This window comes from Phyllostomus discolor, chromosome X (assembly GCF_004126475.2).
Source record: "Phyllostomus discolor isolate MPI-MPIP mPhyDis1 chromosome X, mPhyDis1.pri.v3, whole genome shotgun sequence".
NCBI classification, from domain to species: domain Eukaryota; kingdom Metazoa; phylum Chordata; class Mammalia; order Chiroptera; family Phyllostomidae; genus Phyllostomus; species Phyllostomus discolor.
In genome coordinates, this window is record NC_050198.1 from 31977051 (window position 1) to 32004796 (window position 27746).

Genomic DNA, 27746 nt, shown 5'->3' on the forward strand with positions numbered 1-27746 from the left:
CAGAGAACAGGGAGACATGAAAAACAAAACAGAGTTTAGCCATTCCTCGGCTTCTAAAATCCAGTCAGGGAGGCCCATCTGGTCACTTCCTCTGAACTCATATTGTTGTGAAGAATCCATTGTGCCTTTCCAAAGTATTTCTTCATCAAATGATCACAAGGAAAGAACAAACATTTATGGTGAAAGAGGCAGGCAGAGAAGTTGGATAAATCCTCTGTTCCCCTCACACTCCAGGAAATAAGGTGGGCAGGCAACATCCTGTGCCAGTACTGAGGTAGGGGCAGCAGGCAAAGATGGAGCTTTCTTGGTGGTAACAGGTCCAGGTCCAGAAGGTGGTTAGAAAGCAGCGAATCAAATATGAACAAACTCTGGGCCCCAGAGAGAACCTACTGGAGGGCACACAGCCCTCAGAGGTCAAGCAAAAGTCTGTACCCTCTCCACCTCTGCCCAGAACCACCCCCACCCCCCACATTCTGCCCCACACAGAACAGAGGCATTCAAGGAAACTGACATTTGGTTTTATTGTGCCAAGGACGTTACAGATGGAGGATCTTGTCAACACCTGCAGGACACAGGTGCCCCATTTGCCAAGGCTGCTCCCATTCCCCACACTCAAATCCTGGGTGGCGGTCATAACCCTCAAAGGTGTCCCCACCCCAAGATTCCAAAAGGATTGGTAGTGGTGATGGTGGAAGCAACAGGAATGCAGTGAGGTCAGAGTCTCATTGTCCAAAGTCCACATGACACCAACCACCCGTGCCCCCCTACTCTGCCCTGGCTCGTACTCTAGACCCTGCCCACCTCCAGAGCTGGAGGCCAGAGAAAGCAACAATATCTGTGTGCCACTACCTGTCTGCCCCCAAACCAGAGAGATGCCACCTTCATAGAGTCGATGCTGTTGTCTACGTCGTTTTTGACTGGTTAATTTTATAAGATGAAAGTACATTTTAATAAAGGAAAAATTCAACATTGAAGGCTCAGACATTCTTAGGGTACTGGGAAGGGGAATTCCCCACTTCTTCCTCCCACTTCCCTGGCATAGTTGTGGAGGTGGGTTGACAAGGTCTTCAGAACTTGGGAGGAATGGGGGTCAGGAAGGCTTCCCTCTGCCTAAATGTCTCTCCTCGGGGACTGTCTGGCTGCCAGTTGGTTTGTCTCTGTGTGCCTCTTGCCTACCTTCGGCACCCTTGCCCGAGTCCCCTGTGGAATGCAGGGATGGTGCTGTGCAGGGGGCAACAGGGCACATCAGCTGGCGAAGAGACAGGTGATGATGGTGGCAGCGATGAGAGGGGGCACAGGAGTGGGTCAGCAAGAGGGAAGTGGGGAGGAGGAAAAGGAGGGGAGAAAGGGAAGGAGAAAGAAGGCAAGAGGGAGAAAGCCAAAGAAGATGGGGTGGCACCGGAGGGCAGGAGTGGTGGGAGTTGGGAGATGGTCTCCAGTCTCTGGGTCTCCATCAACTCTTGTCTGGGGGTGGATCTCTGTGCACTTTGTTTTTCTTCATACTGTCTAGGTATTCTTGTTGGGACACTGCCAGCACCGAAGCTAGGATCTCATCATCATCCCAGTCATTCAAACCTGCTAGGCAAGAAGGGAAAAAGAATGGAGCACCTTTGACCTGCCTTTTCTTTGCCCTTTGCAGATTCCTGTCTCTGGAAAGATCCCATCCAGGCCCCTCTCTCTCCTACCTGTAAGAAGGCTCCTCTGAGCCTCTGAAACCCCACTCAGAACCCCCTGGGACAGATCCCTTGGGCCTGAAAGATTCCCTTTTCTTAGGGAGATGACCAGAGGCTCCAGAGACCCCTTCTCAGGACTTACTGCTTCTTCCATCTCTCCCAACCTCCTGGCTAGCCCCTGGCCCTAGACAGAGGAAGCTTACCAAAGGCAGAAGGGGACATCTGCTGAATGAGGGCCCGGCACTCCAGAGCAGGGTAAAGGGACACGAGGGGGGAAGTTGCTGGGTCGGCCCCTGCTGAGAACTGGCTGCTTGTACCTGGGGCAGATGGACAGTAAGAGGCAGGGCCCAGGACGTAGGTAGTACCTTCTAAGCCCTGCATGCTCCCTGTCAGCAAGTCACTGACCTGGTGCACAGGGCGAAGGAGGTTTGGCAAGAGCTAAGACAGTGCCTGGGGAAGGGGGCTTAATGCCCAGCTCGGCATGCAGCTCAGGGTGCTCGGGTGACCGCTGCCGTGGGGACCGGCTAGTCCACTCCTCCAGGCCACTGGAGGCGGCAGCTGTGGCAGAAGTGCAGGTGGCGCTGGCTTTCCGGGGCTGCAGTAGGGAAAAAGGAGGTAAGAACCTACAAAACTCTCTATCCTCCTCTGCCCCATTCCCGAGGGCTCACTCCTTCCCAGAATCTTGGCTATGACACAACTTATACACAGACCACCATCACTCCTGGTCTCACAACAGACCACAGAATGAGGGTAAGCTCCTTAACCCTCCTCACACTCTCACAGCCAGTCTGACAGGAAACCTGTTACCCCCACATTCAAAATAGATCCAGAGCTGCCCCCCTCCTTTGCCTGTGCCATCAGCAGTGACCTGAACTACTCTAGCAGCCACCTCCTCGAGGTCCCTGTTCTACCCTTGCCATCCAGACTCTGTTCTATACTCAGCAGTCAGGGAGATCCTATTAAATCCTAAGTCAGACCCCATCCCTCCTCAGCCCACAAACCTCCATGGCTTTTGTCTTACTCAGAATAAAAGCCAAAATCCTCACCACGGCCCACAGGTCCCTTCCCAATCTGGCCCCACTGCCTGACTTCTGTCCAGCCACATTGGCCTCTGGCTGCCCCTGAATCCCACCAGGCGTGTGCTACCTTAGGGTCTTTGCTCTAGCTGGTCCTCTGCCTGCCCCCACACATAGCTAACCCCCTTACCTTAGGCAAGCTTTTGCTCAAATGTACCTGTTCTGAGGCCTACCTGGTGTGCACTATTTAATACTATGAACTCCCAGCCCCACTTAGCCATACTTACTCCCTTTACCTTGCTCTGTATTTTTTTCATCCATACCACCACAACTTAACTAATTTATTCATTATTTTTATTGTTTATATTGTCCCATTCTGCAAAAAATGTAAGCATCACAAGGACATAGACCTGGGCCTGCCTGGCTCACCAATGTACCTCTATACACCTGGAACAGTATGGGGCACAGATCTACAATAAATATTTGTTGAAAGATTTACTCAGCTTTTGCCAATATCTACAATCACTCTACACTCATTGTGATTTCTCAAATGTCTGTATGTCTTGCCCTCTCCCTAACCTAAAAATTTCAACCTTCCTATGTGAAGAATAACTAGAGCTCCCATCTCCACTTGTCTCCCAGCCAGGGTCAAGGGCTCCACTGAGGCATCTGTCTCACTCAATAGACAGGGGACCACTGAGGGTGGAGCAGGCTACACTTGATTTTACATTCTCAGCAGAGCCTGGTACACAAGGACATTCAACAAAGGTTGTCCCTCTGAAACTATCCATCAATCTTGCATGTCACCATCAGTGATTTATCTCCCTCCCTCACTCTTTAAGTGCTTGATCTGCACAGGTGTTGAGAGTTCTAAGGCACAACACCAAGGCTGAGGCCAAGATAAGGTACAGACACATTTGGGAGTTTCCTTGTCTCCCGGATGTCAAAACTGTTTAATTTTTTCTGCCTGTTTGGGACAGAGTATGGGAAATAATGGGTTCTTAGCCAGGCCAGTGACAGAGCCTAGGACCCACCTGGCTGGGGCCGCGAACCTGGCGGGCCTGTTTTTCCTGATCCCGCAGCCATTGCAGGTAGGATTCTCGAGCCACCTGCTCTTCAATAGCCTCATTGGTGGCCTCCCAGTCTGTGGCCCGCTTTTTGTCTTCCAGCATCTGCTGTTCGATCCATGATTCCTCTGATGTTTTTATGGCACTCTTCATCAGGGACTGCTCTGCAAACTTCGAAAGTGGGAGGAACAGAGATATGGGGAAACACTCTGAACTCTGGCCAAGAGCCAGAACTGGCTCGGGGAGGTGAGCCCACAGGCCCGAAGAGTGGAGATAGGAAGGCAGGTCCTCTTACTAAGCACTCCTCTGGGCAGGCTAACTATTCATCAAGGACTGGGAGAAAGCAGGAGTGGGTGGTAGAACTAGTAGTTCCAAACTCCTACACCCAGATGCCCTGCTCCCAACCCCAAGACAACTAAAGTACTAAGTCTGGGGCAGCCAGGTACCCTCTAGCCTAGGCTGGAATTTATTTGTTTGTTTGTTTGTTTGTTTACAGAGAGAAGGGAAGAGAGGGGAAAAGAGAGGGAGAGAAAAATCAGTGTGTGGTTGCCTCTCACATGGCCCCTACTGGGGACCTGGCCCGCAACCCAGGCATGTGCCCTGACTGGGAATCGAACTGGGGTCCCTTTTGGTTTGCAGTCTGCGCTCAATCCACTGAGCTATACCAGCCAGGGTAGGCCGGAATTTAAAGAAGCCTTACCCAGTGATGACTTAAGTTTCATAATGCCAAGGCCTTCCTCATTTATGCTCAGATGGGCCAAGGAGAAAAGACTGCCTAAAAAGTTAGCTGTTTATGCAAGGGGTGGAGGGAGCAGTCAGGTATTAAAGGGGATGAGGGGATAGTAGTATCAGCATGTATGAGTGTGCTCTTTGTTAGATTGTGAGATATGATTTCATTTTAAAAAATAATAACAAATATCAGAGCATACCCCAGGGAGTAAATGTAAGTACTGTTCAATAAAATTCTAACATTATTTTAATGCACATATACACACTGCACACCAGTGTGTGTGCATGAAATAATGATATAAAATGTAAATTTTACCTATGGGTAACAGTCCAAAAAGTATGTAAAACTCTGTGTTAGAAGAAGATGATTTAAAAATGGGCAAAAAAAATCTAAACACAATTTCATCAAAGTTATACAGATAGCAAATATGCACATCCAAAGATGCTCAACATCATTTGTCATTAGAAAATTAAAATTACAACAAAGCAGTACCTATCAGCTGGTAGGTTCATATAGTTATAGATAGTTATATACAGAAATATTTCTAGATATGTGTATACACACAGGTTAGTATAAACATATATCTCTCCTTACTCCATCAGCTGAAAGGGCCTAGAAAGAAGGATACCCCAGTATCAAGAAGCACTATCAGCCCTGAGTGGTGTGGCTCCATGGGTTGGGCATCATCCCACAAACCGAAAGGTCACTGGTTTGATTCTAGGTCAGGGCACATGCCTGGATTGCAGGCCAGGTCCCAGGTTGGGGGCATGCAAGAGGCAACCAATCGATGTTTGTCTCTTGCTTCAATGTTTCTCTCCCTCTCTTTCTCCCCCCCTTCCCCTCTCTAAAAATAAATAAACAAAAGATTTTTTAAAAAGGAGCACACTCAGCACCCAGATTGTGATTCTTAATAGCATCCCAATAAATGGAACCAGGGTCCCTGGAAGAAATGTCTGGTTCTAAGACCAAGGAAGGAAATATACAAGCTGAGCCTAGAGAATCTGTAGTGCTAGAAAGTAAGGAAGTGCTCAAAAATAAAAAGGACAACATCATCAAAAAAACAAAGACAAAAATCTTTAAAAAACACACTATACCACAATGATGGGGGTATGTCAAAGAGATGCAGGAACCAACTAAGACAGCTTCCAATAGCCCAAAATGAAACAATTTGAGCATCTAAATAAAAATAGCATTAGATTATAACCCAAAGTATGAAATAAATATCTGTGAGTCCATACTGAATAAACAAATGATTGATTAAATGGGGGACAAGAGACCAATTTCCCTCGCAGGAAGAATTCCAAAAAATATATGTAGCTATTCTGCCCTCAAGGAGATGGAGCTTAACACCGACTACTTAAGTGTGAGCTGAATACAATGACCTCTTTCCAAACAACACAGTGTGGAAAAGAGGGTGGGGGGAAAACAATGGTTTTACATTGGAGAAAACGCACACTGCTTCTGCCAGGTGATCAAGGTTAACAACAACAGTCATAAATCATTTTCACAGTGAGGTACTGTTGACATGATGGGATGAGAATGGCATCTTACCACTGTGTTCTTTCTCTCTACAGCCCATAACCCCAGTGTAAGCATGAGAAAAACATCCAATTCCAAAAGAGAAACAACCTTAAGGATACCTAACCAGTATTCCTCAAAACTGTCAAGGTCATCAAAAACATCAAAGTGTGGGACACCATCACAGACAAAGGAGCCTGAAGAGACATGATGCATTTAATGTATCAATATTGGTTCATATACTGTAACAAATGAGTAACTGTCATCTGACATGTTAATAATGAAACTATGTGCAGGAGGGAGGAAGAATACATGGGAACTCTGTACTATTTTCTTAGTTTTTCTGTAAACTCAAGGCATTCATATTTTTTCAAGAAAGAAAAAGAAATGAGTGATCAAACCACAAAAAGTAAATGTACAGTGTTAGGTGAGAGAAGACACTCTGGAAAAACTACATACTATATGATTCCAATCATATGACAATCCAGAAAAGGCAAACATGGAATCTGTAAGATTAAAAATGAAAACAATGCAGAGACAACTATCACAGCCAAGATGAGCCAAAGGAGACATGACAACAGCTGAAAATGTAATATGGTTCTGAATGGGATCCTAGAGTAGGTAGGATCATTAGGAGAAAATTTAAATAATATGAATAAAGTATGGTCTTTAATTAATATGTCAACATTGGCTCATTCATTGTGACACATGTTCTATGCTAATAAGGTGTTAATCATAGTGGGGTATATGGGAATTCTCTAAGCACAGTAATTCTGTAAAATCTAAAACTGCTCTAAAATTTAGTTTATTTAAAAGAAAACAACACAGTCCTGGTTGGTGTAGCTCAGTGGACTGAGCACTGGCCTGCAAACCAAAGGGTCACTAGTTTGATTCCCAGTCAGAGTACATGCCTGGTTTGTAGGCCAGGTCCCCAGCTGGGGGGAGTATAAGAGGCAACCAGTGTTTCTCTCCCTCTCTTTCTCCTTCCCTTCCTCTGTCTCTTAAAATACATAAATAAGATCTTTTAAAAAATAAAAAATCAAAACAAAAACTCCCTAATGTTGGAGGGTGTGTTGGTATTAGGGTGTGTGTTTCCTAAAATGAGGCAAAAGCACTTTCTGTTTGTAGGAAGTGAAACCTGAATAGAAGATATCAAAACTCCCAGAAGATGAATATTATGAGAGAGAATGAGAATCTGCCAATGTGTGCTGGGAAAATGTACTGCCACCTTCTGAGCACCTACTAGGCACCAGGCCCAGTGCCAGGCACTATCTGTATCAGCTGAGCTGCCAGCCCAGATGACTTGTGAATACTGCCTTGGTCCCACAGCCACTAAGTGTTGAGGCCAGGCCTGATCTCCAAGTCTCTGTGACCACAGATGTCTGTAATTGCTGAGTTTCAGAGGATCCACATAGGTGCCAAGACACCCAGATTGAGCCCTGGATCTAGTTTCCCAAATATGATTCCAGATCCCAAAATGCCAACCTTCTACAGGCACAAAAGATAGGTGAGCCAGCTCAGGCAAACTGAGACCACAGAATGAACCCCGAGAGATCACCTTGGGTAACTCCCTGATTTCATAGAGGTGAGGCCTCAGGGGCAACTCAGAGGGGGTGTACGACATTTTTGTGGGCTAGGGGTAGAACTGAGACCCAAACAGGTTTCTGGCCTCTAAATCCAATGGCCATCTTGGGTATGGTAAATGGTAACACACTTACCCCTGGTTTGAATGATGGCAGGCCCAGCCCCACACCAATGGTGGCCTTGTTAGGATTCACCACTGAATTGTAGTGGATATTCCGATGGTAGCTGACACGGATGGGTTCATCCTCATTTTGATGGATCCCATGGAATGTGTTGATAGGTTCTGAAGAAAAGAGAATGAAGTAGCATCCACAGTGGGTCAGGTAGGGTAGGCTCAGACCAGGTACAATCAGTAGCTCACCTACCCACCACAGAAGTACCTGTACTGTACTGGTACACCTCCACAGGCCGGTTGTACATCTCTGCCATGGCCTGCATCTCAATGTGGTTACCATGGCAGTTGTTTTTTCGTTTCCGGTTGATGTAGGTGGTGAAGTCCTCTGTGACATAGTTGGAGAAGTAGTCAGCATTCTTCATCTACAGAAGAGATTAGAGGAGGTTCAAGTCTGTGTGGGTAGGAGATCCTCCCACTCTGCCCCTGCCCCAAGGTCTCTGCAAGGTCTCACCAGATAATCCATGCAGTGCTTTCGTACAACCTCGTGCATGTCCTGGTCTCCATACACCTGGTCAGCTGTGGAGGCAGAAGGAAAGGAGAGGCTGGGATCAGAGATGCCACCTGAGAAGAGTTCCAAGTCACAGAACATCCTTGGGGTGAGTGGCTAGGTGCCAGGGAAACTTCCTTTCCTACCCCAAGGCCTGGAGAGCTCTTGGCCTTGTGGGCTGGAATGGGGTCATGGAAAAAGAGGCAAAAGTACAGGTAAGAGAGATACAACCACAGGCCTCTCGTGCAGATGACTTTGTCTAAGTCTTACCTGGCCACTTAGACAAGTCAACAAACATTTTAAGTCCCATAAGTGGCCTCAAGCACTACTGATTCCATATCCTCACCTTCATTCTTCACATGAGGAAACTGAGGCTGACAGAATTTGTGGCTTGATCAAGTTCACACAGAAAGTCAGTCTGTGACAAATTCAACTCTAGAATTCAGTTTGCCTGACTTCCCAGAGTCAGCATGGCCTTTGTATATTGGCAAAAGAAAAAGGAAACAGCAGGACTCTAAGCCCAATTCTGCCAGGTACTAGTGAGCTAAATGGGAACAAGATGGATGACTCCCTGGCAGGCCTTCTTGTGAGATTAATGAGATGATGAGTGTGCTGTGACCAGCACAGGGCTTCAGACAGAGCAGTCACTCAGTAAATTGTAGTCCCCTTCCTTGTGTGGGGCCTAAATATGGGGTACTGTGAAGGTGACAGAGCTGAGTAAAGTCCTGCCCCTGTCTGCAAGAAGCACATAGTCTAGTAAGAGAGATAAGATACACATGCACTGAACTAAATTTAATTCAGGAAGGGCAGCCTGTGGACCAAATGGTTCAGGCATTACGGGGTTTTGGTCAAATTAAGAACCAGGTTCCCTCTGCCTTGCTTGAAGATCTTCACACATGCCTTCTCTCATTTCAGGATGTTCCTACCATCCTGCTTGACTGCCTACTTGTCAAACACCAATGTGTTCTTTAATAGTTCCCCCACCCTCCCAGGCACCTCTATCATCAGATTTATCAAAGGTGTGTACAGACTTTCCATCTGCCTGATCACAACAGGCTCCCACTGAGGGCACAGGGTAGTTCACATCCAAGTCCACCCCTAGCTCAGGGTCCAATACAGTACAGGAAATTGGGAAGAGTTTGCTGAGTAGATGGACAAGCTGGGGGAGTCAGGAACTCTTCTCCCTGGGAATTTAAGGTGGGCATAAAGATGAGGCATGCCTGAAGTCCACTGGCTAAGACGAAGAAGGAATTTCCCTTTGTCTCTCTAGAAGACCATTGCTCTGATGGGATCTCCCATACTGGGGCAGGGGCAGGTTCTGCAGGGAACACTGCAGAACTCTTCCATGACAGCCAGTATACCTCTGTGAAGAATTGCCAGAAAATGCAATTCCCTTCCCTCCCTGGAGGGTTCTGTGAAATAAGGAGAAAAAGGCTGCTTTGCCTGCTCTCAAGTCCTCTTGGAGGTGTGCAGGGACCTGAGGGGGAGGGTTGTGAAGGCGGGAAGGGGTAGCCCCATCACTGATGTAAACAAGGATGTGGGTTCTGTGGCTACATTCTCCCCCGCCCCCCAGCGGCACTTCCAGAAAGTCACATGCCCTGTGCATAGGCTGGGGGCCCCCTGCTGTTGCCTTTCTTAGAAGCCAGTACCACAGAGCTCACTGCGGCTGCCTGCCTGCCAGAGCTGCTTGACAAGCTATTTCTGTAGAATGGGCTTGGGCTTGGGCGCTGAGGAGGCAGTGCTGTGGGCAGCTGCAGTAAACAGGAACTGAAATGGGAGCAAAGGGGTTAAATAGCAACTGGCCTGCCAGGCTCCTAGAGGTGGCTAGATGTTGCTAGTAGATAGATCCACCTGAACTAGATGCTAGATACAAGGAAACAGAGAAAGAGGGAAACTGTGGGACAGGGAAGGGAATTGGGGAAGAATCCCATGAGGGTCCCCACATTTCCCTGTCACTGACCCCTTTGCCTGGCAGAAAGGCTCTGCTGCCTCCTAGCTGTGGGGCACTGGACAAGGCCCTTAAACTCTCTGGACTTCAATGTCTTTATCCATAAGCAACGTCCTCATCCATAAAGCAAAGAGAGTAACTCCTCTTCCTCTCACAGGAGGACACTGTGAAGACAATAGGGGACAGTTTGTCAAACATCTGAGGCATACTAGATGTTCAAGAAACAGGGCTCCATTTGTCATGAAGAAGACAATGACTCCTTCAGGTAGCTAGCCACCTACAACTCAGCCAAAATGTCACCGGAACCACTTATTAAGCCCTTCCTCATTTCTGTTGTACTTCCTCAGCCAGAAGCAAGCCCCAAACGTGGAATCTAGGCTGTCCCTTCTATACACAGGACCGGCTCTCTCTACCTTTGACAGGGGACTCAAGAGTTAGAAAATTTTAGTTTAAGGTAAATAGCTATAAGCCTAGTAAGTAATGCATATGTTAAAAGGTATTGTTTCAAGAACTACAGATAAGGCCCATCCTGGCTCCAGGGAGAGACTGCCGACCTCCTGGGGCACTGCAAAAGATTACTGCCTGGGGAACAAGCAGAGGCATCCGGGCCATTGTGTTCCAGGAAGAGACAGACCACCCACCCCTGGGAACAGCTAACTGCCCAGGGCGAGAATGCTGCAGTTTTCTTTTACCTAATTTTCTCTGAATTTCAAAAGCCCTCACCACACCTTGTTATTCCCTGTTACAAAAAACGCTGGCTTGGAAAGAAAATGTAAAATGGTTTGTCAGGGTGCAAACCCGCCCCGCAGTCTTCTCAGATTGCTGGCCATCTGAATAAAGCGCCCCAAAAGATTAAATCCTGGTCTCTCCTTATTGGGATTTGGTTCGTGACAGGCAGCGCATGCCCAATGCCAGTGTCTTCTTTCCTGTTTCACCTTTACTGACGCCAAAAGGCCACAGACCCACCTTCTGTAATTGTACTGCAAATCTTTAGCAACCAAATTAATGTCAAATTAATGCAGGTTTCACATAAGAGGGTCCTTAAGTGTGGGAGAGATATGACCTTCTCTACTTATCAATAAAATGAAATATATAACCTCTCCTCAATTTGAAGATACACTGACAGGTAGTACAATACATGTATTTAATCACACTGGTGGGGAGATGACCAACTTCACTGATAAGACACACCGTAGTTTAGGTATCATTAATGTGGAAGAAAACATGTTCCTTAGAACCAAGAACACAGAGCAATAGCTCCTCCCCAAAGAAGGAGAGCAGAAGGATCTTTTCAATGATACAAGGTGGAAAAAAATAAATATCCGGCACGGGCTAATAACACAGGAAGTCCTCATTGAGGAAGCTCTTGCCTGACTTTGCTAGTCCCACCTGTCCTCTTGAAAGCATTCCTCCTCTTAGAAGGTTGGCACAGGGGCTAAGGGCCAGACTGGATTTCCCTGTGGGGGCCGTGGTAGGGGAAAGGGCCCAATGGACTTGCAGAGGTAGGGGAATTCAGAGAACTTGTTTTGATAGAAACTGAAACTCATCCTCTTACTGACGCTGCATTTGTGGGCAATCTGCACCTGCTCTCCCCTTCTAGTATCCAGCTGGAAGAGGATCCCCCACTACCTCACCTCTGTCCCAGACCAGAAAGGGCTCAGAAATCCTTGGTACAGTACGACAACTGGTTTTTCCAAGGCCTTTTTACATTTCAACTCATTCTATCCTTACTATCCCAAAACTCAACTTTACATAGGAGGGATACTGAGGTACAGAAATGTGGCACAGCTGGCCCAAGGTGTGCCATATTTAGGAGGGTGTCCCACTTGGGAGGGTGAAGGGGAAGCCAGGCTCTCAAGGACTGACTTTAAGCACTGAGGCCCAAGACGACATTGCCACCACTCCAATTCAGCTATTGCAGTAACCACCTGACACCCTGGGGCCAGGCCTGATCTTGTCTACCTCAGTTTCCCCACAAGCACAAGCAAGAATCAGCTGGAAAGGCCTGGGAGTAGGCAGAAATTATAAACATCAGGCGATATACCCCCTTACTAGGGTCACAGAGGTCAGCATGAATCTTACCTCCCCATATCCCACTTCTGTTCTTTCTCTGAGCATAGACACACTACCATAGAAATGCACATATACACGTACACACAGCCAGCAGATCCTGCCAAAGATGTTCCATGAGGCCAAATTCCCATAGGACAACCCCCACAACTAAAGACAACCACCACATTCAACAAGTAGATGCCTTGCCACCAACCAGGAAAGACTGAAGGCTGCACAAGATATGAAGCTCTGCAAACTAAGGACCCTGCCCCGTCCTTCCTATCCTTTGCCAGGGGTTGGTGGGAGGGGGGAAGAGCCAATAGCACTAACAAACTTGCCTCAACCTTCCTCCACTGCTGCCTGGGGAAAGGTCTCTAAACCTCCTTAGGTTCCCTGAAATGTCACTATTTGCCAAGGAGTTATGTGGAAAAGCAAGACAGGAAAGCCTGGACTATCTAAAGGAATTTAAGTACAGGGCCCTACCATTTGTTTTAGAAGCACCTGAGAACTGCCTCCCTGCCAAGGTTCCTACCTGCCTGCCTGCCTGCTAAAAGAGCCACAGCAAGTTCTGCTGAGGACAGAAAAGGAAGCTTGGTGTCTGCAGGAAATCTAAAAACAAACCACATAAATGTATACACACAGCAGCAGGGGGAGACAGGGACCTAGTTTGTTCTCACTTGCCTCCTGGCCCCACAGAGATGAGCCAGGGAAAAAGCCTCACCTGCCTGTCAAGCAGCTGTGGTGCATACTTGGGACAGTGGCCTCAACTACCCCAAGTGTCAGACTCAGTGGGGAGACAGCGGAACTCAGTCTTCTCAATAGCCTGGTCTCTGCAATGCCTGCTCCTCTACTCAGACTCCCATGACAAAGATGGGAAGACTGATGGAGGCAGGGCAAAAGCCAATGGAAGCTAACATACATGGTGGCCCAGGGGGATCTTCTCCTGGCCTGGTTCAACCTCGAACACTGATGTTCTGACACCAGCCTGTATGACGTAAATAGGGTCTTGGCTTTCTCTTGAGGTCCCAGTTTCCTCATTTATAAAACAGTCAAAACTGGTCTAAGATCCATCCCTTTAATGTTGATGGTCCATGTTCCAAGACCAAAAGGCCCAGAGGAGTGGGCCTAGCTAATGTTTCTGGGCCTCATCGCTGTAACATGCACATCCCCAGCTACTTCTCCATGCACATGTGGCCTCCACTTTATCCACAGAGGCCAAGGCCAGAATATTTTGCTGAGTCAAACCATATGGGGAGAAGGAATGACGAGAGATACAGACTCACGTTTCCAGGAGGTTATCTGAGCACAGCAGAGAAAGAGTGGACCACAGGATACCTCTGGGACTCAGGCTCCCACTTCCATTCCACCCAAGCCTTTGCTGATGCTGAGTCCCCCAGTACAGGGTGGTGGGAAAGAACTGGGCACAAGCAATAGATAGTGGTTCACACTAGGGACACCCAGACCCCAGAAGCAAAACAGAAGGTAGAAAGCTGCCCGCCTCAGGACTCACAACAGGAGAGGGCCATAGGCTCCTAGTTGGATGAAGTAAGGCCCAGAGAGGTCAAGGAATACATACAGCTCACGTCACCCAGCCCATTGAGAGCTAAATTAAGAAGCTAGGGCTTTCCTAGAGCAATGGAAAGAACGTGTCCTTTAGCACCCCTGGGTTCCCATGCCAGCTCTGCCACTAATGACATTAGCATGTCATTTCCCTTTCTGGAGCATCATTATTCTCACCTGTCTCATGGGATAATGATCCCAATATTGCAGGTGAACCTGAAGTATCCAGCTGAATGAATGCACGATGCTGAAGGAAAAGTCAAGATCAAGGAACAACAGAGTGACCCCTATGTCTGCAATCCCCCCTCCAACTCTCACCCCCAGTTATGTGCTCCTTTCACCGTTTAGTGTGTGGCAGGAAATTAGAACATGTAGCCTTCTCACCAGAGCCTAGGGCAAGTACCACCTGTCCATGTCCAAGCTAGGCTGGAAGCAGAGAGGCAGTAGAAAGTCTGAGGACAGAGTCCCCTTCACAAGCACATGTTGGATGCAGTCTGCCCCAGGGAAAATTCCAGATGAGGCCTACAGACTCAGGGGTCATGTACTTCTGGGGAGAGACCATGGGGCTTCTGAGGTTTTATGGAGAAAAACCAAGGGCAGCTCAGTCAAGGGAAATGTATAGCCATAGTGCTGATAAGGAAAGGCCTTCAACCTGCCATGGTCAGTTCTTCCTGTAAGTTCAGTCCTCTTACTGGAAGGCCCCAATGGCGGGGAGGGGCGGGGGCGAGGACGTTTGGGGAAAATAGCTAAATGAACACATGGGTAAATATTGTTCTCCATGTGGGTTACTTCACAAGGCAGGTCTTCACTAGTCCCAAGGTTTGCTCCAAAGACTGCTCAAAAGATCTAGATGCCCAGCTGCATTCTCCAAACGTCATTCCACCAGCAGCCCTGCTTACCCCACAACCAGCCTGAGATCTCAGAACAGGACCTAGCACTGAACAGGCTCGCACCTACTTTTTCTTCACTTTCCTTTGGTCCAAGGATGCCTCCCAACCTGGTTCTCTAGGAAACATCTCAAGGAGAATACAGACTTGAACCACAGGAGTTGGAGGACTGGGAACTTCCTAGCCCAGCAGAGACCATTGCACAAACCTCCTCTGTTTAGTACAAAAGGAGAAGCCAACCACTCATCCCACCTTTCTTTCACCTGTTCAAGAAACATTTGTGACTCTGAGGCACCACTGACAATAGCATTCAGGCTTTACCAATGTACAGGAGGGGCTACTATGCCCCTAGGCACTAAAGGGATTTACTGAAGTCATCACATTTAACTGTTACACTGGGTGTTTTAGCCTCCTGTTATAGACAAAAAACAGCCTAAGGATATAAAACAAAAAAAAGCTGCTCGCCCAAGGTCACATGGAGAATCAGCAGCACAGCCTGGAGTGGAGCCTGGGTCAGTCCAGCCCATCAGCAGGCACAAGGGGTAGAGAAGCATACCCACGCATTGAGAATAACAGACCCAGAAGGGATTTAAGAAGCCCTTCAGAATTAATACCACTTCATGGATAGGACAATAAAAGTTAAAAGTGAGGGCCAGAACAAAAAGAGACAGGGCTTCTGACTCTCAGCTCAGAGCTACTATCAGAGGACACATTCTACGGAAGGTATCACTGCCCCAAAAGAATCAGATCACACTCCCAGCTTCTCCTGGACGTTAGCATAGGACCTTATGATTGCTTGTTGGGTTTAGATTGGAAAGTAAATGGTATTGAGGAATTATTAATTTTGTTAGGTACAATAATGGAATTTTGGTCATACTGAAAGAGAGACAGACACACTGACTGACTGATCCTAGGACCCTACCTGTCAGAGAAAGATAACAGAAATATTTACAAATGAAATGACTCAACACTGGGTTTTGCTTTAAAAATACTCATTTCAGAAGAGTGAGAAAGAGCAGGCAGGGCAGCGATGAAACAGAGCTGGCCATGTGTTGATGACTATTTGGAAGATGAATGATGAGTACATGAGGGTTCACTATTGTCTCTACTTTTAAGGTTTTTTTTAAAAACAAAAACAAAAACAAAAACAAAAGGTCTGTGATCCCAAGGTGAAAGTAGTATGCTGTGGTTAAGATCCCTCAGGCTAACCTAACCCAGACTCCAACTCCTAGCTCTACCATGTATTATCTGACCCTGGGTAATCATTCCCCATTTCTGAGCTGCTTTTCTCATCTGACAGATGGAAGCAGCAGTCCTGACACTTACCCAGCTTGGGAAAGAATTAAAAGCGTTTCCTGTAGTGCCTGACAGGGCAATTTGTCCCTAAGTATGTTATTTTCCTTATCACTATTGTGCTGTTATTATTACTCCCACATCACCACACTGCCTCATGACCAAGGGCTAGAGGCCAGATACTAACTTGAGGCTGGGGCCTGAAGTCCCTACAAGACTAGTTAACACTGTCCTCAAACCTGTTTCAGGGGTTACTCCTGACAACTGGGACACTCAGGGGCAGCCCTAGGCAATTGAAGGCTGAGGCAGAGACTCACCTACAGCCCGGAAGAGACAGGCGCCGTCCTCCTTCATTTGCTTGATGATGAAGCCCTTCTTGTCTCGCAGGGCCTTTTCAAACCAGTGCTCCTGCTGCAGGGAAGAGGTAGGGGGTCAGCAACAGGAAAGGCCTGTACCCCCTTCCCAGAGCTCTGCCTTGAGTTCCTGAGAGACCCAGCTGATTGGCTGAGAGGACACTAGGCAAGGTCAAGTTCTCAGCCCTGTTTGACCATTCCATGCATGTGGAGCAGGAGACCCTTTCTTTTAAGGAAGAAGTCACTGTGTGAGAAGACTTGCTCCCAGAGGGGCCCCAGCTGCATTCTGCCTCCTGCTGACCATGTGGGGAATCCAGTGCTGGACCTTCCCCTAGGCAGCCAGAGGCCCAGGGCTGGCAAGTATGGGGAGGGGGATAACCTGGCTCTACCTCAAGGAGTTTCACCTGGGAAACCTCTAGCCACTTAGGGTAGGAGAGATGTTGAGAAGAAAGCTATTGGTAAAATCTTTTAAAAAAATTTTTATTGATTGATTTGAGAGAGAGGAAGGGAAAGAGAAAGATTTGTTGTTCCACTTATTTATGCATTCATTGGTTGCTTCTTGTATGTGCCCCAACCAGGCTAGAACCCACGATCTCAGTGTAATGAGATGACACTCTAGCCAACTGAGCCACCCAGCCAGGGCTACTGATAAAATATTGAGCCCCACATATATCTAGGGAATTCCAACATCTTGTATAAGGTAAAATGTATGCAAAATATTATTTTACTTGTGACTCAACACATTTATGCATATATATATGCATGCACATATGCATACAAACACATATGTACACAAAGTTGGGAAGGCTATGTAACAAAATATTATCCCTGAGTGTTGGATGCAGGTGATTGCAGATGACGTTATCTCACCTCCTTTTTTATAAGAGGTATACAATCCCTTGTCCAATATTCCAAAACTCAAAAAGCTCTGAAAACCAAAAGTCTTTATATAACTCATTTGGCATCACTGTGTGATCTGGGCTGATGAAAACCCATTTATCCCACTTGGAGATGAATATTCAAACATTTCCATGAAGAAACATTTGGGTATTTGATTATGAGGTGCTGCCACAGTGACCCCTGGAGGTATTACAGGTACACAGTATACATACCAGATGACTTTTCTAAATTCTGAAATTTTTCTAAATTCCAAAGCACATCTGGCCTCAAAGGTTTGAATTAAGTGAACGTGTACAAATGTGTATTTTCAAATGTGTTTTTAAGAATAATGCAGAGATGACAAGAGAGAATACAGAGGATTTTTAGGGCAGTGAAACTACTGTATATGATACTATAATGGTGGATACATGTCATCATACATTTGTCCAAACCCATAGAATGTACACCAAGAGTGGATCCCAATAAAACAACTATGGGCCATTTACACAATGGAATTCTACTTGGCCATAAAAAAGAAGAAAGTTTTACCCTTTGCAACAGTGTGGATGGCCCTGGAGAACATTATGCTAAGTGAAATAAGCCAGTCAGAGAAAGACAAATACCATATGATCTCACTCATATGTGGAATCTTAACAAAAAAATTGAACAAACAAAACAAGAGACAGACTCAGATGGAGAACAGATGACAGCTAGTTGGGGGTGTTTAGGGGTGGAGGGATTGAGCAAAAGGGAAAAAGGACTCATGGACATGGACAACAGTGTGGTGATTTCTGGGGGGTGGGAGGTATGAAGGGAATAAATGGTAATGGAAAAATATAATAAAGATTTTATACTTAAAAAAGAAATGACATAAAATTAAGAAAAAGAGTGAATCCCATTGTAAACTACAGACTTGGGTGATTGTGATGTGTCAATGTAGGTTCACTAATTGTAATAATGTATCACTTTGGTAGGAGATGTTGATAATGGGAGAGGCTATGCCATGTGTGGGGACAGGGAGTATATGGGAATTCCCTATACCTTCTGCTCAATTTTGCTGTGAACCTAAAACTGCTCTAAAATATAGTCTACTAAAAAAAAATTTAATGTCTACGTGTCACTTAAAACGTATTTTCCATTTCAAAACCAAACCAAAAGCAGTAGATCTTTCCGAGGCCCCTTACGCCCTCTGCTGGTCATCAGAAGAAGCCAGCCTGAATCAGTATCAGGGCTAGGAATCAAAAATCCCAAGCACTGCCTAGGGAATTTATAGGATCCAGGCAATTGCCAACCACAGGGTATCACCTCTCTGTAGGCCATTTCCCCCCAGCTCAGGTGAGAGAAATTACTGGCAAAGTAGGAAGCACAAAACTTGGAGACCAAAAGCTCTGGGCTCCAACCCCAACTCTTGTCACTCACTCACGGCATGATTTTGGTTAAGATCCTGAGCTCTTCAAGCCTTAGTTTCCTATCAAATGGGGGACATGTGATATACCTGAAAGAGCTGCCAAGAGTATCAGAGGAGCTTCAGGATCAGAAAAAGCTTTGTAAATAATGTACTGTACACTGGTTAGGTGGTCACCAGTTAGAGAGGAAGGGGTGAGACCAGCACAGACAGAGATAATGTACAACTGAGAGGCCCTCAGAGGTCCCAGGTGAGTGACTGGACAGGAGGTGAAGAGGGAGTGACAAAGGAATACCCAGCAGCCCCTGATGGTGGCATCAGGGCCCATCCCTGGGAAGGTATGGCTGGCTGGCATTTTAAAGATGACAAAGGCACTGGGAAGCCCTTAATGGGCTTCCATTGACAACAAAAAGACTCGTTTGTGTACAACATTCCAGCAGTCCAAATGTCCCTCCTGCCTCAGAGGCTATGGACTAATATACTCCAGCCAGTTCCCCCAAATCCATCCCCTGTCCCGCAGGATCAGCTGTCTCCCAGCACTGCAGCACCTGCCCTAGCCAAAGGTCTCTAGCAGAAAAGCTGCAACTATGGCTACAGCCTCAGAGTAGACAAGAGAAGTTTAAAAAAAAATAAGGGCACACAACCTCCTGCCCTCAAGTGTTGGGGGAAAGAAGATCAAAGGGGATGAGAGGGGCTCCTACTTATTTATCCAACAAAAGGTTAGCAGGCAGCTACTAAGCCAGACCTTGGACTGGCAATGAGGCCAGAAAAATGAATCAGACTTGCGCTCTGCCCTCCATAAACTCACCAACTGCTAGAGGGGCAGGGAAAGAGGCAATGACTACAAACGAGAGTGAACAGGGCTGTGAAAGAGATGAACACAGGGGTGCTGGGAAATGCAGAAAGGACCTAGCCAATCATTAAGGCTGGCACCTGAGAGGAGGCACTACCTGAGCAAAGGATTAAAACACCAACACCTCCAGAAAAACTTGTAAATCAGATAAGAAATCACTTCTGCCATGCAGTACCAGGAATGCCAGAGGCCAGCAAATGAGTTCAGCAGAGCTAAAGTCCTGGGTAGGACTATGAAGGTAAGCAGGGCAGGACCAGGAAGAAAGATGAAATCATATTAGCCGAATGCCTGCCCCATGCCAGGTGCCAGATGCAAAAGGTGACCTCTTAATTGTCCTTACCACAGCTTGGATGGCAGGAAGCATTATCCTTATTTCACAAAGGCAAAAAACCTGGAGTGTGGGCATCAGCAAGATGTAGTATAGATACAACAGGAGAGGCCTCATGAGCCACAGCACGGAGACATACTTGGTAGGCCATCCTGGGGAAAGCCTAGATTGTCCCTAAAAATGAAGACTGCCTGGGCAGGGCTTTGCACAAGCAGGGCTTTGGTCCTGGGACAGCCAGAGTGGCATGTGGGCCTGGATCTGGAGGCCAGGCCACTAACCACCCACTGACTTTGGCACCAGCAGGCTTAAGATCCCAGGCTCTGGCTGAAACCCCTTCTCTCTCCCTGTAGGGAGAGAAAACAGGGAGATCCTGGTCCTGGGTTCAAGAAAGTTTATACAGTCCTAGGAGCTCCTAGCACACTCTCTTCCTTCCCCCAGCTGGACAGGAGCCTCCAAGAAATGTGACAACTTAGTTCTCTAGGAAAACAGTCCAGGAAGCACAGGCTGGTGGGAGTGATGGGTGGCGGGTGGCCCAGCCATACAGAAGTTTAAGCTACATTAGTGCTCCGGCCTGAGGAAATCAAGTACAGACACTCAATGTTTCAAGCCCACTACTACTGACCCTGTGGGCATGCCCAACCACATCTCTGAGCCTCCACAAAGGGGCTGGACAAAGCCCTCTGACACCAGGGATCCCAGGTGCAAGACTCTGCAACCTACTGGTCCAAAAGCCCAAGAAATGTTGAAACACACTATGGGACCCAACTGACTTAGATTCCAACCCAGCTCCAATTATTAGCTATGTGATGACCTGCTGTGAGCCACAGTTTTCCAATCTGTGAAATGTTGTAACAAGCCTCCCAGTAATAGGGATAATGGGCAGACTCAAATATTACAGGACTCTGCCCAGTATGAAAGCACTTAATGAGCTCCCCCTTCCCCTTCCTGGAAGGGAAAAAAGAACACCCCTGTAGAGTAGGCTGAATAATGACCACGCAAACATACCAGGCCCTTATCCCTGGTACCTGTAAATGTTACTTTGTAAGGAAAAGGGGTCCTTGCAGGTGTGATTAAGTTAAGGATATTGAGATGCAGAGATTATCTCAGAGTACCTGGATGGGACCTAAATGCAATCACAAGTGGCCTTAGAACAGAAGATCTGATACAGACAGAAGAGGAAACCACACATACACAGAGAAGATGTGAAGACAAATAGAGGTTAGAGTCATGAGCTCACAAACCAAGGAATGTTGGCAGCCCCCAGAAGCTGTAAGAGAACTGGGTTCTCCTCTCAAGCCTCTGGAAGGCATGTACTCCTGCCAACACCTTGATTTTGGACCAGTGAAATGGATTTTGGACTGCTGACCCCCAGAACTGTGAGAGAAGATATGCCTATTGTTTTTAACCACTTAGTTTGCGATAATTTGTCACAGCAGCCACTGAAAAATAATACAAACCACTGGTAGCATTCCTGGTGTGAGCTGTGAGGCAATGTCATATAGCTATCACTCCATAGGATTCACCTCTCCAGCATTACCTCCCCTGCCCAGGGAGAGGGTTAGAATTAAGGCAGCAGAGGGGTCTATACTCCCTTACAGCCTGGGAAGCTACTGACCCTACCCATCAATAAATGAGCTGCCACTGAAGGGGAAAGAAGATGGTAGCAGCGATGGCAACTCATGGACAAATGTCTTCCCCGAGCCCATGGCAAAGAGGTATTTATTATTCTTGGCTTCACAGCTCTGTCCCAGCAAGCCTGGTGCCAAGATCACCCCTCTCCCTGAAAACACCCAGGAGCCAGGGCATGGCTCAGCTCCGTGCGCAATTGTATATTGCCATATATTGTATATATGGCAACACATCCAATGAGAACACAGACAGATGCACTGCTCTCTAAGGACTAACACAAGCTCTCCAGGGCAGAAGGATGAGAAAAGAGCAAGGTTCTAAAATCTAATGCCAGGCCACTAGGGGGCAGGATTTAAAAAAAAACAAAGATTCTACTATTATGCAACAAAAAGAAATGAGGTACTGATCCATGCTACAACATGGATAAGCCTTGAAAACATGCTGAGTGAAAGAAGCAAGTCACAAAGGACTGCATATTGTATGATTCTTATGTTCTATCAACCATCCAGAAGAGAAAAATCAATCAAGACAAAAAGCATATTAGCAGTTGCCAGGGGCTGGGAGTGGATGAAGGGACTCAGGGATGATGATACTGTTCTGAAACTTGACTGATTGTGGTGATGGATGCACACAACTCTGTGAGTACACCAAAAGCCACTAAATTTTACACTTTAAATTGGTGAGCCGCATGGCATATGAATTATGTCTCAATAAAGCCATACCAATTTAAAAACTACCACCACCAAAAAACTTAAAGCACTGGCCAGGGAGAAGGAAGTGGAACACTGCTTGAAACTTCAGAGCATACCCTCAAAATATTTGCAATGGGTCGGGAGAGTGGGGAACAGGGATAAAGAAGAGGTTATAACTAGCTTCAGAACACTGAGTCCAATCTCCGTTCTCACCAGTACCCATTATGGATGAAGAAACTGAGACCCAGAAAAGGGAACTGCTCAAAGATACAAGATTCAAACCCAGACCACTCAGGCAGGGACCACTTCATGCCATACCACTCTGCCTTATCCTTTAGAGGAATTTGCAGGTTCCTAGAAGCCAAATGAAAGGTCTTTGCTAACAAAGATGGGTTGTTACAAAGCCTCCTAGGAAGAGCCCAGACGATCCCGGGGAAGTTGCGAGAGGAATCAGCCAAGGTCTGATGTGGGTCAGGTCAGGTACACACATACTCAATCACCTGGGCATGAGTGGTTCTGAAGAAAAACAAAAGGCATCTGAGAGTTTACTCAAAGCTGTGAAGAAGCTAAGCAGGAGACCTTGGGGTTTGAACTAAGGCCCACCCAGTTCCAAAGCTCAAACTCTTTCCATGCACAACCTTACCTCCATACCATTCAGTAGGCTCCCTGACTGGCAACCCCTGAACTTATTCACCACAGCACAGGGAGCCAAAAAAAAACAAAAAACAAAAACAAAAAACCTGTCCACCAACCCTGAACCTCAGATTAAACAAGCTGCTTGTTCTGCCCACCAACCATGGATGGCTGGGAGAAAATAGGAGCAGGGGAGCGACGGGGAGAAATCCAGTTCTTTCTCAAGACACCCACCATTCTCTGTCACCTCCAGGTCCAGAGGGCTTTAGCTTTCGGCTCTTGAAAATCCCAAAGCTAAATGATACCCCACCTTACCTGACCAATGAGAAAACAAGCCCAGAGAACAGAGGCAGAACTATGCTGGTTCACCCAGCAAAGCCCCAGCAAAGCCTAAGTGGGAACCCAGGCACCCTGACTATAATGTCAGGTCCAGCTTCTCCTACCACCTCAGCAAGCATGCCCTGCTCTCAGAATGTTCTATAGGGTCCTCAAGCTGAGGGTGTTTGCAAGCTATTCTTTTCATACAGCAGACTCTCAGTAAGGCAACCATGCCTGAGAAAGGAAACCTCCGACTCTTAAGCTTCCAAAAGGGTTCCTAAAGGTAGTTGAGGTACCATCACAGTATCAGGACAAACAGGGTATCCGAACAATTAGAACGAGGACTTGATTCACCATGTGGGCTCCCTCTCAACAACTCCCCTCTTTCCCAAGGGATCTAATTGGCATCCAGGCTACGAATGCCCTGGTGACAGTTCAGGACCAAGATTGGGGCAGCAGGAAGAATCTCCTCTTATCATCCCCGAAAGTTCTCAAGTTGGACCAGATAAGATAGGAAGAAGCATCTTCCTCCTTTTGTCCCAAGAAGTGGGAGGACAGGAAGCCTCTCCTCCTTAGTTAAGGGAAGATATCATGCAACCACAGAGCTTTACTTCCATGTTCTTATGGGGACAAGTATAAGGGAGGAACTCCCAACCTAGGAGATGGAAAGGGGGTATAAGGTATTATTCTAGTCACCATGGCAGCACATGACTTTCTTCTTCTCTGTCCCTGGGACCAGGGATGTAGCTCTGTGAAGGAGGAAAGACAGACTTTACCCCAACCAGGGAGAGAAGAAACAACTCCTGGTCCTGACTCTGTGGGTCCAGATGTTTTATCCTGCCTGGAGTAGTAATGGGTGGAAAGGCAACAAGGAGGGAGGCTCAAGACAAGGCCCAGGCCCCTGTGAAGTACAGAAAAACTTATTTGAGCCAAGGGGGACAGTGATATGGGTGGAGAATTTTCCTGGAGTGGGAATGTCCCAAACCCGTTTCCTGTCTCTAGGAAGAAAAAGCTTGTTAAAAGCAATTTAGGAAACTCAGAATACTTCTCTGGTCCTAGAAACGAGAAGTAAGCAGAGTTGGGTCAGGGTGAGTCTCAGGCTATCTCCTAGTTCTTCAGAGGAAGCCTGAGTCCCCATGTCTCCAGAACTGACAAACTTCCCACAGAAAGTAAGAGAACCTTTCTGGCCTGAGGGTAAGGGTTTTTCATGACTATGCAGGGCAGCTGGGTCCTTCTGTCTAATAGGGGAAGCCTTAGGCCACACTGTGGGGGGGGTACCTCATGTCCTTCTCCCTGGTGATAAAGGATTGCCTGGTTGGGGGGTGCTTCATATCCATGGGGTTCAGGCCCTTCCCTGAGGTGAAGGATCTTTTGTCCCTGGGGGAAAGCTTAGGCCCCTGGGAAGAGGCTCAGACTCTTTTACTCAGCATTTTAGCTTACCTATGTCCCCAAGGGGAAAGAGAAGCTCTGAGCACTTAGTTCACACATGGGGGGTGGTCTTAGGCTCAAGTCCCCAAGGCAAGAAACCTTAGGTCCCTAAAAGGTCCCTATGACTTGGGACATATACCCAAGTATATACTCAGGTCCTAAGTGTCTTGTGCACATGAGAGCAAGTTCAAACTCTTTGTGGGGAGGGGAATACTCAGGACCCTATTCCCCGGGAACTCTGTATCCATACCACCAAGGGAAGGGTCTCAGGAATCAATTCTGGTGGTGAAGAGTCCTATTTCTGAGGGGTACCTTAGTTTCCTTAAGGGGGAGGCTCATCTATAGAGACACAGCAGTCCCTGGAGTACCTAAGGGCCTCTTGTCCTTGAGGGAAAGCTCAAGTGTCCTTGGTACAGTGGGTCTCTGGCCATTGAAGGCAGACTTAGATCCATGGGGAGGCCTCAGACTCCATCTCTGGGACTCCATGCTGCCTAGATCTCAGGCTATAGTTCCCAAGACAGACATCTTGCATCCCTGATAAGAAGCTCAGGCATGTGTGGGGGATGCTTAGATCCCTGTTATAGAGGGAAAGAGTGCTATTATGTTCCTAAGACATGTTTCAGTCCTTCATAATCAGGTAGAAGGAGGTCATATCTGTGTGTGTGCATGTGTGTGTGTGTGGGGGGGTCTTAGGCCCCTAAGGAGAATCACTTAGACAAAAGGCCCTGAGGAGAAAGGTCCCCTAAATACTTTACCTTGCCTAGGACCTCTGTGGGAGGATATCAGTTTCCTAAAGAGGATTCAGGCCTACTGTCTAAAAGGCCGAGTCCTTAAGCAAGGGGGTTAGGCTCCAGTATCCAAAACAGTGAGTCTCATTTTCTTGAAGAAAGCTCAGGCCTTATGAGGCTGGGGGCAAGTAGCCAAAGGTCTATCACTTAAAAAAAGCTTAAGCTCTTGGAGAAAGATTCAGACTCTTGTCCCCAAGGTAGTTTGAGAGAAAGCATAGACCCTTGTTACTTAAAGAATGAATCTCATGTACCCCAGTATAGTTTCTGGTCTCTGGATATTGGTTTTGGCTCTTGTCCCCAAGGGGAAAGGATCTTAACTCCCCAAGAGAAACCATATCTCTGAAGGAAAGCTCAGAAGATCCCTCTCTCTCAAGGGGATGTATATGTGTGTTAGGCCCTTGAAGGCAGGCTTAGGACCCCTCAGGAAATCTCAGGCCCCACTGCTGAGGGTCCTGTCCTGTGTCCCCCTGAGAAGGAAGGAGAGGGGGTTGCCCTATACCGTGTCTCAGACCCCTGAAAGGGTTTAAGTATCTTGAGGACACTCAAACATCTTTGAGGTCTCCACCTTACTTGTGTCCCCTGAAGGGGAATTCTCAAGACTCTTATCTCAGAGGGAAAAACATCTCAAGCCACTGAACACAGATCAAGGTCTGTTGGAGAGTCATGAGACTCCCCTCTCAGAACACATTCCATCCTGCCTGTGTCTCTGCGGGCGTTCCTACCTATTGGCCCCAGGGCACAGAAGATGCCACAGACACCATCTTAAAGTCCTCCGTCTTATCTGGGGCTTCTAACCTCAAGTCTTTTGGGGAAAATGGGAGAGGAAAGAGGGTGTCTTACTCCCCTACCACCAGAGGAAAAAGTATTAGGCTCCAAGAGAAGACGTTTTAAGTCCCTCGGGTCCCTACCCAATTTGGGGATCCCGTCCACCATCCCCACTCACCTGTCATCCCCAGCCCATACCTGCTCAACAGTGGCAGGGTCCATAGCCTCAATGCGTGCTGCTGCCGCTTCATACTCATCCTCACTGTTGTAACCAGCGCCGACCTCCTCACGTTCCGGACTGCCCCCTCCAACTGAACCAACCCCGGCGGCTTGACGCCGCCGTTTGCTGTGGCCAGGCCCGGAGCAGCAGCTGCCAACGCCCACCGTGCCGCCCACGCCCACCACGACTCCCGCCGCGCCCACACCTGCTGCAGATGCGCCCAGCGCGTCTCCCGGGCCACTGCCAGGACCGCCCGGGCCCCCACAAGGAGGTGGAGAGCCCTGTTGAGGCCGGGGGCCCGGCACTGCGCCAGGCTGCACAGCCAGCGCCCAGCGGTGAAGTGCACCCGGTGGCCCTGGCAGCGGGCCCTGAGGTGGCGGTGAGGCCCGCTGACGGGCCCCCACAACGCCCGACTCACGGTCGCCGCTGCCTACACCCGTGCCGCCGCCGCCCACGCCCACACCCCCGCCGCGGCGCGGCGCCGGGGGCAGTTGCCCGGGCGGCGGCGGCTCGTTGGCGGGGTCGGCGTCGGGAGGCGGCGGCTTCTTTTTAGGGAGAATAGTCATGGCGGGACACCACGGTAGCCCCCAGCAAACCCGGCGCACGGCACGCTGGGAGAGAACCCGGATGAGGGAATAATGCGGTGCGCGAAGCACGACGGGAATCGAATGGATCCGGATAAAGAGATTGAGGCACCGGCTGTAGAACCGTAGGCGGCGCGCAGGTCACGCGACAGAAGAACCCGGATGTGAAGTCCAAGATGAAGGCAGTGCGGCGAGTGTCGTCGCCTATTCTCCGAATTCGGCAAGTTGACTGTCACGCTCGTTCCGGCCTTCCGAGTCAAAGAAAACAGAACCAAAACAAGCACCTCTTCGCCCCGCCCCCTGGCAAGCTCTTGAACTACCGGGTGGGGCCCCCAGTCGCGGCGCACGCGCGCCGGAGCACAGCCCCCGCCTCTCGCTCGGAAGTACGTGGGCAAAATCTCCACTGCCGCCACAACAATTGCGGGCACCAACCAATTGAAGCGACTGCGTGGGTCCTCGCTGACGACCAAGGGCCAATCGGAGACGAGCGATCGCCCTCCTGTGAATCTCCGTCTCAGATGTCAAAGTTGGCACCCTGGTTCCTGGCCTTTTTTCTCTTCCGCGACGTCCTGCTCTTACTTCTGTCCCTGAGGCTTTGACTCGCAGGCAGAGGTACTGTGACAGGACAGCCCGGCCTTTCCCGTATACGACAGGTTTAAAAGCACCTCCCTTCCAGGCTTCCAACTTGACCGCTCTCCGTCAGACTGACAGGAAAATATCAATACTCCCAGAGCAGAGCAATCCCCTAAAGCGTCAGTTCCGGTCCCACCCACCTGCAAATCCACACCAATCGAGAGGCGGGTGCCGCTTCACTCAGACTACAGGCTGAGTGCTGCGGTGATTGGTTAAGAGATGCAGTCATTTGCGTCAGACAGGCCAAC

General features: G+C 48.1%; 1 protein-coding gene across 2 annotated transcripts; it reads right to left on the reverse strand.

The window, feature by feature from the left end:
- Window positions 1-501: 501 nt before the first annotated feature.
- OTUD5 (OTU deubiquitinase 5) lies at window positions 502-27618 on the reverse strand. 2 transcript variants are annotated; one of them, XM_036016307.1, is made up of 9 exons: window positions 26260-27618; window positions 16308-16401; window positions 8215-8279; window positions 7969-8125; window positions 7723-7871; window positions 3724-3927; window positions 2079-2268; window positions 1877-1990; window positions 502-1578 (listed from the first exon to the last, which is right to left on the reverse strand). In XM_036016307.1, exons 1-9 carry the CDS (start codon window positions 26845-26847, stop codon window positions 1454-1456), a joined length of 1686 nt encoding a protein of 561 aa, XP_035872200.1. In that variant the 5' UTR covers window positions 26848-27618; the 3' UTR covers window positions 502-1453. The 2 variants fall into 2 exon arrangements, with proteins under 2 accessions (XP_035872200.1, XP_028378019.1); XM_028522218.2 differs by having other exon boundaries at window positions 502-1575; window positions 26260-27617.
- Window positions 27619-27746: the final 128 nt, after the last annotated feature.

Coding starts and splice junctions, on each gene's coding strand:
- OTUD5 (XM_036016307.1), bottom strand. CDS start 26,847: ATGACTATTCTCCCTAAAAAGAAGCCGCCGCCTCCCGACGCCGACCCC. Junction 2,269..3,723: donor AGGTTCGCGGCCCCAGCCAG/GTGGGTCCTAGG, acceptor TCCCTACTGCAG/CCCCGGAAAGCCAGCGCCAC. Junction 1,991..2,078: donor TCCTTCGCCCTGTGCACCAG/GTCAGTGACTTG, acceptor CATCTGCCCCAG/GTACAAGCAGCCAGTTCTCA.